The following is a 12,435-nucleotide window of genomic DNA, read 5'->3' on the forward strand; positions in this document are numbered from 1 at the left end:
AAGGCCTTGACTCTGTGCAAGCACTGCTCAGCAGTAACGAAAACATCCCTGTGTTATCAACACTGTTTCCAGCACAACTCCAAAACATAGCCCCATACTAGCTACTATGAAGAAAATTAACTCTACCCCAGCCAAAACCAACACACCATGGAAAAATTTGAAGTCTGACAAAAGCAGTCTGTATTTTTCTGATGTTATTGCATAAAAAAACCTCTTTTTTTTCCAGTTTGTGCAACTTACAGAAGGCCTAAAATATCAAATCTTAAAGTCTTTTCTCAAGCTACCTCTAAGTCATTCTAAGCCATTAAGTTATTGAAAAAAAAACCTAACACACACTAATACTCCATGCCTTCCACCTAAACCCTTTAAAATGTCACATTAAGATAGTAAAATGATAGAAGGAACTAGGTTGTTTTGTGGTTTGTTTTGTTTTTTTTTTTTTTAAGAATTCCAGTGGCCCTGATAAACATGACAGACATCTTTGGCCATGAAGGCACTCTGCATAACAAGCGGTCTCTGACCTAGCATTTACAAGTCATTAGCTCCAATGCTGAAGTAAGGCGCTCCCTGTCAGCTGATTACTAAGTCTGAAATACTAAACCTCAGGTATTCAGATGCACCAAGGAGAACAAGACCTCCTATGTAACAGTATTGTATCTACAATGTGGTAATTGTAGAAAGATTCCAACAATAATTAAACCATTGGTATGTGTTCAGTCACATCACTGATAATATTCATCACCTAGAAAACTAGATGATGATCAATTTAAGATTTTCAGAATGTGGAACTAACTCATGACACACCAGGTTAAGTTAACAATAACAGCAAGAGATAATTTCATCCTTTTAGATTAAAAATGAAATAACAACTTCATTTATGAATTATACATAATAACAAGATGTTAAATTGATTTTTTTTCCAGGAAAGTCAGTGTAGCCTTTAAGTGTAAAACATAGCACCAAGTATTTGCTAACTGAAAGTAATCTAATTTCATCTACTAACACAAATATATTCCTTGTGATACTGCAATAGCAATCTTAATGTTCAGAAAGCATATCTTTAAAATGTAAACAACACATATGCTGTTTGGATTTTAATGAAAGATCTGACAACATTCCATGATATACCCTGAACTCGGATTTTAATGAAAGATCTGACAACATTCCATGATATACCCTGAACTCAAAATCTGGATGAAGTTCATATGAATTCATATTTCCAATTGACTAAAAGTTCACCGACAGACCAAATAAGCAACTGGGCTCTATTGCCACTTTTTTTTAGTAATTTGTGAACTCTTATGCACAATTAAACAGCAGCTGCAAATAGTATACACTGTGTCCTACTAGTGTTGGAGATTGAACAAGAAGCCATATAAAAGCTGACAAATGTCGATCCTGAGGAGCAGGTGCATATGTAGGGGAACGGGGAGTTAGCCACACAGGTACTCTTGGGATTGTAAACTCTGCTGTAGGTTTGGTGAATTGCACTTGCTCAGCAACCATCAGAGTGACACTGTGCAGACAAAAGTCAAAACCATAGGCAATTATCTATAGCCTTCACAGATGAGATCTGTATGAACGCAGCTGAAATGTGAGAAAACACAACACTGCGCAGGCTCAGAGTGCTACTGTGGATTACCAAATGCCAGCAGGATGGGCAACATTTAACAGAATGTCGTGGTTTAACTCAGCAGGCAGCTAAATACCACACAGCCGTTCGCTCACTCCCTGCCCCCTGCAGTGGGACGGGGAAGAGAATCAGGGGGAAAAAAAAGTAAAATTCATGGGTTGAGATAAGCATGGCTACTGGATAAGAAAAGGAAGGGAAAAATAATAACAATGATAAAAGAATATACAAAATAAGTGATGTACAATGCAATTGCTCACCACGCATCAAACAATGCTCAGCCAGTTCCCAAGCAGCGGTCACCCCTCCCCTGGCTAACTGCCCCCAGCTTATATACTGAGCATGATGGCATGGAACACCCCTTTGGCCAGTTTGGGTCAGCTGTCCTGGCTGTGCCCCCTCCCAGCTTCTCGCTGGCAGGGCATGAGAAGCTGAAGAGTTCTTGACTAGTGTAAGCACTACTCAGCAACAACTAAAACATCGATGTGTTATCAACATTGTCCTCATCCTAAATCCAAAACACCGCACTATATCAGCTACTAGGAAGAAAATTAACTCTATCCCAGCCAAAACCAGGACAGGAAAATAAGCAAAACACAAGCTCAGAGCAGGTTTGGGCACTACAAAGGATAAACAAAATCCAAAAAGATATCTAGGGAAGGGAGCAACACAGGCATTGCACAACTGAAGGCAATTTCTTCCAAAAGCCTAGCGAAAAGAAAAAAGAACACTTTTCCTGGAAGTGAGACAGTGTTATAGTTACAGAAGAACAGTTATAATGAAAGTAGACAGCAAGTTAAGTATGCACTGTAGTACAATCAAATTATACTAGAAAAGCCAGTATCATTTTAAGATGCATTTACATATTCCTGTTACAGGAAAAGAAAAGATGGATTCCACTAGAGGGAATTTACTCCTATGGAAAGACACCTTTGCTTCCCTCCCAACCAGAAATATAAGCACATAGAAGAATTTAGACAATAACTGTCAAAAATGCTAGTGAGTTGCTTGAGTTACTATTGTACAAAAAAAGCACATGATGACCTAATTTTCCTAGACTAGGGGAGGGTTATTTCCTGCTAATACAATTTGAAAAAAGTAACTAAAAAAAAGAGACAACTAAAAAACCTAATAGGAATTAATGAGGAAGAAAATTGACTACATGGTGATAGAAACGTTAATTCTGAAAAAGCACAAACTATGCTTGAGAACACTGTGGCTACACTTTAAAACTAAGATTGTCTATCTTTGACTTCAGATGGCAATGCTGGCAATGCAAATATGGAGTATTTTTGCTAATTTTAAGAGGAGTTTAATTTCTTTAACATATCTAATACAATTATAGTTTTCCAAAGTGGGAAAAGATCAAGTAGTTTATTTTTATTCCTCCTACACAGCACTTTATAAAGTGCAATTCATAATACAGGTCGTATGTGATATTAACATAATATTAATTAAACCTGAAGTCAAAATTTGAATAAAGAATCACATTAGCATATCTCTTCTTTAATTAAATATGGCTTTAGTCAGCAGAAGGAAAATAAAAGCTGATTTAATGCTGTAAATACACATTGTGATTCTACTGTACATGTAAATCTTGTAACTCAGATTTTTTTCCCCCTTTTTTTTTTGCTTCTAATGAACAGAACTAAAAATTAGTAGCAACTAATGACTGCAAAAAAAAAGTTACATATGTCTTAATACAAGAACTGAGTGAAAATTAGCAAGGTTATTACCAGAATCTTTACTGAATGACTGAAAGCTGAGTTAAGGCACAACACCCGATACTAAAGGCAAACATGTAGCAAAAAAAAATTTCTAAAAAAAATTGGCTTGTTGTTTTGTCACTTCTCTTTTGCAGATTTGACCTCAATTTCAAAATATCTCCCTAATTATCTTTCGTATTAGAAACATCAACATCTTGATAGGCATCCTAGAAATATTGTAGATAAGAAAAGCCTACAAGTCATTTGTTCAAGGACGGCAAACCTAGTGTTCAGGTTACACACCCTATAAAGAGTTACATATATCTTTAGATGACTTCAGCTGAATTATTAAAGTGAGCAGAGTTTTGTACACATCTGAAGGAAGAATCCAGGAAACCTCAATCGATCTTACAAGAATTACGGCTTGTAATGGTACTCAGACTCTCCTTTAATAAATTAGATCATTAGGATGAGTACTTACAAACATCTGTCCTTTTTCAACTTAGATATTTTCAGCTGTAAGCCTGAAAAGTGGAAAGAAGAAAATACATGTTATAGAATTCTGGTTTAAAAAAAAAAAACAAACCCTGAGTGAAACAAACTAACTCTCCTTTTGCCAATGACATCTGCAAAAGAGAAAAAATGTCACTGATCTGGAGAGAAAATGGTTCATTCTAGACTTCTTATGTTCTACAGGATCTTGGAAACAAATATAGCTATTATGATCCCTAGGAAATAGGGATCATCTTAAACAAACACGCAGATTCCCACTTAAACAGGTATAAAAAGCCTTTGTAAAAAAACCCACACATGAATACCAAGCACTGTCAATATATTTTCACTGACTATGCCTACGTAAGTAGCATAAAATGTTCTGTGTACACCTAAATGCATAATACTACACTTGAAATGTAGCATCCAACCACTGAACTGAAAAACGTATTACAATGTATATGCATAAAGGAAACATTAAAAATACACAATTCAAGGTCTCAAAGCACGAGAACACACTCTATTGGAGGTATGCTACCAGACCCTCTCAGCCAAAGCTTCTTTGGAACATCTTAAGGTGAACTGAGGAATGATATTTCATCTGTGGCCCTTCTCCCACTAAGGCCCACACACTCCTAAACGTATGTTCTGTGCAGAAGTAAAAAGGTTTGCAAATACAACTGATGCTCTCAGCAGGAGTGGCCAGCTAACGGCCCAGGGACTAGACAGCAGTCCAGCCAATATGCTTGCAAGGTTTTGGGTGCGTGCGTACGTGCACAGGGGCAGGAAGATTAAGGTACCTGAAGTACAGCACAGCTTAACAAGTGGGATGCAGTGCCGTGAAAATTTATGTGATACTACCCACATACAAGCTGGCCGTTCCTATTCTAAATAAATGGTCAGAAATAATCAGACTCCAATGGTATAACATTTTCTTAAGTACAAATCCAATAGAAATTTTCATAAGACATCAGAAAGTAACATAACACAATTCTTTCCTAACGCCATCTTTTCTTCAAACTATGAAAAGTTGTGAGCAACTTCAGTTTGAACATGAGGTGTCTTGTAAGCATTCTTGCAAAAGCATTAGTCATTTAGGATAATATGATAAACTTATGAAACCAGAACACTTAAGAAAATTTCTGACAATTTTGAATTTAAACCAAAACACATACCCAATGCTACGCCTTAGTACAGAAAATGTTGGTTAAGGCAGCTAATAGACTTCTTTTTTCTCTCCCCTACCACATTCAACTGGGAACAGCTCGAAGGGGAAAACTACTTGCTTGAGAAGGTTCACTCTTCAGGCCACTTACAATATAACAGTCAGGCCAGTCAGAGCCTCAGTGAACCCATGCCACAGACTGCTACAAGATGCCAGTGAGACAATGAGGTAAAAATGCACAGTGACTATTTAAAAAAAAAGTTCTTAGGAAATATAGCAAGATTTCTTTTATCTCTAAGTGTTCAACACCTGTACGATGTTATGTTCTATCATGCAGATCAGCATAGAAAGAGGGTTTATTTTTTTAAGTAGTTGCTATTCATCAAGTCAATTAGGCATCTGCAATTAGAACCCCTATAAAGCGTGCTTTAATGTTGCTCCACGCCCATCGGAAGGAATGAAGCTGCACAACAATGCATCTCCTGTATGAACAGGTAGTCTGTTCAGCAAGTATTTAGGATTATAACATTGGCAACCTGAGCCCCAAATTGAAGAGGCAGCACTCAAAAGGCTGAGTACTGTGCTACAGGTAACACTATCTCCCCTCTCACCTGAATTCAGGAAGAACCAAAATAGTTACTTAAATGTTGCATTTTTTCTTAATTCAAATGACTGCAATGAGAAGGCAGGAAACCAGTTTGTTACATTTATCCAAGAGCATTGAATTACTGTGTCAGGTGTAATCTCTTCCTTTTGCTTTTCCAGAGCATTGGGAGGTTTTAAGCATACTCATTAAGACAGCTTGGCTTTTTCAGATTTCCTTATTTAATACTCTAGTGAGCATATAAACTTATGTGAAACTACACTATGTACATCACCAATTCAATTTTATCTTTCACACAATATTTCTATGAAATAGACAAGCTGCAGACTATATAATAAATTTACACTACCTAAAGCTCATAAGTCCTTTAGTAAATGACACGCTGTCTCCATTAAAGTGATGGAGACTTTCTTTATCATTAGGCAGATTAATCAACCGCACAACACTATTTTACGAAACTTGCAACTTGATTAGACTATGTACCTGTAAGATTTCAATTAATGGCTATGACAATTTCTGTTCTGATGAATTTTCAAATGCATTAAATCCACTTAAAATTGACACTGCCTGGGAAGACTGCAGCATCTTTACTGCTGAAGTTTTCTCAGAACGGGTTGGACAAGCTTCTGTCAGCAATGACACAGGCTTAATCCTTCCTTAAGGGTATAGAGATGGACTAGATGACCTCCTAAGATCCCTTCCAGCCCTGTTTTCTATAATTATTTACTTCTGAGGAGCTTCCAGCCATTTCCTTTCCTACAGCAATCTATCAATGAGATAGCTTTCCTCATAATTTTCTCTGCATCTGCGACTAGTTTTTTCCCCCATTGATATCTTCTGCTTTTCAGAGGTAAGAAATAGTTGAAGCGAATTAGGCTATTTCTTGTACAAAAAACTCTCCTCGCATTTCTATGCTGAAATAAGTTTCTTTTTAGTACAGAGCTTTAGACTTGAATTCATCCTTAGGAAACATGTTGATAAGACACACATGCAGCAAGTATCCATATAATTATTTTGAGCTAGACGCAAGTATTAATACCTGCAGAAATCAGTCACTTTATAAACAGCATTACTAAATTCCTTTCTGATTTGTGAGCACCATGCAAGTATCCCACACATTCTACAATGTAGGAAATAAAGTAAATATAGTTTTAATGACCATTATTCTGAGTTGCTGAGCACTTCTGAATTCCATGAAAAGTCAACTGACATTGACCATGCCCAAAAGCTTTGAAAACTGGGTTGTTGTCACGTAATGAATTTGAGAGAAAGCGATAGCTATTTTGTCTGAAGAGGGCCAAAATGTGGAATTTTTTGCAAGTGATCAGTTTAAAAGAATAAGAAGCAGGGTTTGTTTAGCTAACATGGTGGAAAAAATACACCCTTTACAATATAGTAATATAAAAAAAAAAATCAATAAAATCCATTTCAAACTGTATGAATTTGAAGTATTCTCTAGGCTATATTCTACAGATATATAAATAGTATAACTTGTATAATACGCCTGACCATTTCAAGCTCATGTGTCATAAATTCTACTTTTCATGGATTTGTAATAAATAATAAGAATTCCACCACTACAGTGTTCAGTACATTGTGCACTGTACATGCAAAAAGCTTTTTCTCCCAACTACTAACTTTCCCTTAATCCACCTTCCGCCATCTTTAAAATAATTTTTTGCTGACATTTAGATTGGAAATTCATGAGTCAATTTTAATTCTTATTTATAGACTTCAGAAACAAGCAAAGTCCAGGCAAGTCTGTGTTTGATGTTTCTAAAATATCTTCCAGTACCATTTTCTATAAGAGGATCCCCACCTTTTGAAAAAATTAACTATCCTTCAGGCATGTCTTTGATGTTATCATGGAAGACCTAATTTTACCTAACACGGTGTGGGACATACTGACAATGGGCTAGGCATGAAAAAGACTGCCTAGTGGCAAAATTATCTGGCCCCACCCAGCATGCATTCTAAAGAGTATGTTCACTTGTATAAAGAAAACCAAAACTTTAAAATCACGTGCTGCACATCCCAAGAAACTAGAGAAGGGGTCACTTAACACTACCCTCTACGTTAGAGCTTTTTGTTTGTTCAGTTTTTGTTGTTCAGACATGCCACAGATTGCCAGATCCCATTCTGTCAGTACTTCCGCATTTATCTGCGCTTGACATCACACCCAGTATGAAAAGAACCATCAAGAATTAAAAAAAAGAAAAAAGAAAAAGTCATAAAAAAATAAATAAGATTTTTTTTTTGTTTTGGCACACAATATAAAATTATATTTGATATGGTTAACATACTTTTTTTAATGTAACAAAATGCTACTATCTGGTACATCTTTCCTTTCAGTTGCCAAACTGATAGAAGTTTTTTTGTTTGGTTGGTGTCAAGGCCCAGTGTTGCAAATTGTTGAGTCAAAACTTTCAGTAGGAGGTATGAAACATCTATACATTATAAAACAGTCCCCCACAGATTTGAAATTAGGAAGTGATGATATAACTGGACCTAAATGGAACTGTTTTGAGGCTGGTGGAAATGACCAAGGCCACTGGAATGGTCTGGCTACAAAGATCTACTTACATGACTAAAGCTCTTAATTCACAAAAACTCACCTGCTTTTATTCCAGCCTAATATAAATACTATTTCATGTGTAAGGATATGCTTGTTGGAAGATTCAGTCAAATACTGTTCTAATTCCATCCAAAAGAATGGATCGTGTGACTTAAGATTAGCAGAACAAAATCCCAACTTCTTATGAAGTATTTTTAGCAAAACATCTTATGAATACTACTTGTGAAACAATATTATAATAAGAATATAAATGTATGTTGCAATAATTCATCTTTACTTTGAGTGTTATTAATTTCCTGCAATACGGAAGAATGAACAGACACTAGCAGTCAATCCGTAGTAAAATTGATATCACAGGTCACAAAATATAATGTAAGAATAAGCAACTTTATTATAAATTTTCTTGAGAAAATTTAGAACACTAAAAACTGAAGAAATACTTTTCACTTCAGTAATATTCATCTGCAGTGGTATTTTGCACCAGTTAGGGGAAATAAACAATGCAAACCATTTTAATGTATCTGAAGTGACTAAACCCAAAGGTAAAAAGGAAAAAAGCAAAAATTCCATTGAATAACTTGATTTGGAAACTTTGAATCATAATCCATTAAAGGTAAAGTAACGTTTAAATATTTCCTAAGCAAACACAGATCCCATGTAACATTGCGTTACTCTTTCTTCACTGACCTAGCAAATAATTTAAACTTGTTGATAGTTTAAATTTAATCCTGTTAAGCCAGGCTTAGGCGGTCAATCTGTAAGGATCATGTAATCATCCAGTGCAACTTTCTGCATAACATAAGACATTAAAAATCTATTTAGTTCCATGCAGACAGAGTGGTACTCTGGTTCAAAGTTTTCCTGTGGTAACAGACAGCCTTCTTGGAACGCAAACTTTAACGATTTACCTTGTACTTCTTTATCATGACATTCTTTCAGTTTGGACCACAATTCCTTGAAGAAATCTCCACTAGGTTCTGCAGAACTAGGGCTCCCACAGCTTCCTCCAGATGCATTCATCTTGCTTTTTTCTCCTCCCAACTTCTTTGACTTATTTGCAGAACTGGCTCACTCTCACACTTTAAGTTTTAAATTACATAGTTATGAAGCTGTTTCTGAAGACAGGTGTATGCCTGTAATGACAGATCAACAACACTTATGTTTGCATTTAACAGAGTATAACTTGCAGCCATGGATGAAATACAAAGCTTACTGCCTACCCTTGTTGAGTTGTACTTATATACTGACGGTCACCCTGGAAGTGTGGAAGATGCTAAGTATTTTGCTACAAGTAATTATAAACTAACAGATTTTTTCCCTCCCCTTAAACAGCTATCAACTTAAAATTAGATTAAGATGCTTAGGAGTCTTTATTCTTTTCCTACATAAAGCTACAGTTAAACAGAATTCCTATTTTCCAAAAGTAACCCATGCTTCCAAAACCTTGCTGTGAGCAAAAGCATTTGTCAAAAGTTTTACCAGAAATATATTTGTGTACATACATCCTTTACAGAAACACAGATTCAAACAACACCCTTCTGCAAAGAAAAACCCACATCCCCTTGAAGTCTTTGTGAGTCTACATTAAAATTATTCCCACTCCCTGATGAAAAGGAAATAGAAGAGTAATCTCAAAATTTATAAATCTCAAAAAAATTAGTATTTGAGAACTATCAAAGTCAGACAGTTCTGTCTTAAAAGCCAGACTGCCTACACAACTCAGAACAATCTTACCGATAATTCTTCTTTGTTTTGAAGGGTTTCTTAGCACAGATGATGCCCTCAGGTAACCTACAAGGGAAGCATGGTTCTCGGATCTGGGTCTGAGCCAAGGTAAGATTCAATTCTATTGGCATTGAGTGTCCAATATTGAAATACTCATGTAATCTCTCTGTCCTTCAGTTCCCTGTGCGTGAAACTGGACATTCTAAGTTTTCCCCATTTTTATGTGGTCAATTTTAAACACTGTTGAACAGGACTGTGTCATTACCAGGCGGACATAGCTATCACTATTACTCTGTAATATAAATTACAATAAGAAAAAAAAAATCTAAGGTATTTTGTACTATTCCTAAAGTTACAGCCTAAGCAAGCAAACCACAATGTCTATATAGACAAATCAAAGGAGCAATTGGTTCTCAAATTTTTTGAGGCACAAGTTATAATTGTAGTTCAGACAACACAAGGTCTATAACCAGTCAAGAAGCTGCATATCTGATCTTGAGAGCCTTCAAGCAACTTAGAATATCTGAATGCAGCTACTGGTTTAGCTGGTCCCCTAGATTCACCATGATAAAATGCTTAGTCCAGTGGTCAGTGACCTAGTGTAGGGCCTGGAGGCCTTGGTTCCAGTCTCCTTTCTCATATCTCTGTGCACAGTCTTAAGCAAGTCACTTTTCTTTCAGTCTGGCTGTCTTTAAAATGGAATAAAAAAAATAACAGAATAAACGGAACAAAGCGTTATTCTTGACAACACAGGAACACTTGAACTGTATGTTTTCTGTAGTATAAGGATACTTAAACGCTACAGTAATGGAGCTGACAGAACCCTCAGTAACCATTAGGTAGCTCCACATTTGCTTTAACACGCTCTGTCTATGGAAAATTTAGTGTTCGCTTCAGTACCTGGTTTCAAGTTAGCTAATGTTCTTATATAAAGCGAAGTACTTAATAGAAAATAAAGTTACCTTTTCAAATTAGCAAAGCCTACAGTTCTTCAGCGGAAGTTGAACAGTAATCTGCTTGCATCTTTGCAGCTGCAACGCTCCACTTTGTGTGCAGTCACATTAAGCCATCTTACAACGCTTCTTTGTGGACCTGATTGCCTAGTGACATTAGGAATGTCTTTTAAACTCTTATTTTTCTACCTTCAAGCACAGATATCTCAGAAACCATCTTTTTCCTCTATCAAGTGCTAGGGCAGTGATATCAACAAACTTGCTCCCACTTACTGTCTTAGATTTGAGTACGTCAGACGAACCATTTTCAAGAAAAGGGCATCTGACTCTAGAATTAGTAAAGGCTGTCCCTAGTGTTTTTGGTTTGGTTCTTCCCCCCCCCAAAGACGACTGTAAGAAAAAAATGCACAAAACTTGCTCAGAGTTTCTGCAAATCATTAGTACATCAGCTGAATACAAACAGGGGAAAAAAAGAGCAAGGAGTTTTCCCAAGCTTCACCTGCTTCAAGATCCCAAAATGATACATTGCTTTCTACAGGTGTTCAACCTGTCTTCAAATAGAGGGCCCCCAACAAGTGTTCAAGCAGAGCCTTTGACAGGTCTGGGCAGTTGCACAGGTGTAAAAGGCATTCAGTTATGTCAGCTTCTTAGCTTACTCCCTAGTCATAAGAAAGGACTTTCCAGTACTTAGGGAAAAAAAACCGCCTGAGCTGGATGTACAGACATTTGCAGGCAAGGAGAGAACTGATAGCTGCCTGAGGGGAGAAGGAAGCACAATGCCAGCCCCTCTCCCGAATGTCCTGCTGCTGTACGCAGGCAGGGAGCAGGGCTGCTCTCTCAGACGGGGCTTTGCCCCTATCCTCCTGACTAACCCTTTCACAGAAAACAACCTAAACGTTTCTATTTCCCTCCTCTTCCAACCACCAACTCCCTCCGGCATCGTAAGACTTTGCGCAGCTTCATACACGATTGCCTTCCTGCACACACACCTTTATCGGCACTGGCAGTTAGCGCCGATAAAGCACCGAAGCTGCTTATCTGTATTTACACCTCGCTGACAGAAACACATTGCCTCTCTATGATTCTGGAGAGCACAAAGCTTCCTGAACCCCTGACCCCCACCAAAAAGCCTGAGCACCAACTGCTCCTACAAACTCAGCTCTGCTGTACCTCTCGGCGGCGATTTTTTTTTTTTTCTTTCTTTCTTTCCCTTTGCACAAAGACCGTACAGAAAACTCACTCGTAAGACACGCCGGGGTGCTCTGGGAAATCCTGCCATGACCAGCGCCTGAGAGTTTGCCAGGCGGCAGCAAGCACCCGCGCCTCAGCCGCTCCAGCTTCCCGCCAGGCTTGTGTCACGCCCGGGAGCCGGGACGGCAAAGGAGGGGTTGGGCATGTCCCACACGCCCCTTCCCCCGAGCGGCAGCAAGGCCGGCCGGAGCCTCCGAAACGGAGACAACGGGCAAGCGGGGCCCGCTTCCCCCCGGGGGCTTCCGGCGGAAGGAGGGCCAGTCTTTCCAACGTGCTCCGCGGGCACCCAACGGGACTCGGGGCCGGGGGGAAGAGGAGGGCGCAGGCGGGGCGC

General features: G+C 38.0%; 1 protein-coding gene across 1 annotated transcript in view; it reads right to left on the reverse strand.

Moving 5' to 3' along the window:
* The window catches only part of RBBP8 (retinoblastoma binding protein 8), a 39,800-nt gene extending 28,830 nt beyond the window's left edge, over window positions 1-10,970 (reverse strand). The window contains exons 1-3 of the mRNA XM_009331448.1: window positions 10,860-10,970; window positions 9,081-9,305; window positions 3,818-3,860 (exon numbers count right to left, since the gene is read on the reverse strand). Coding sequence (XP_009329723.1) covers window positions 3,818-3,860; window positions 9,081-9,192 — 155 coding nt within the window. The 5' untranslated portion in view covers window positions 9,193-9,305; window positions 10,860-10,970. The remainder of the gene's footprint in view (window positions 1-3,817; window positions 3,861-9,080; window positions 9,306-10,859) is intronic.
* Between the last annotated feature and the right edge of the window lie 1,465 nt (window positions 10,971-12,435).

The sequence above is a fragment of the Pygoscelis adeliae genome, unplaced genomic scaffold (genome assembly GCF_000699105.1).
Source record: "Pygoscelis adeliae isolate BGI_AS28 unplaced genomic scaffold, ASM69910v1 Scaffold108, whole genome shotgun sequence".
NCBI classification, from domain to species: domain Eukaryota; kingdom Metazoa; phylum Chordata; class Aves; order Sphenisciformes; family Spheniscidae; genus Pygoscelis; species Pygoscelis adeliae.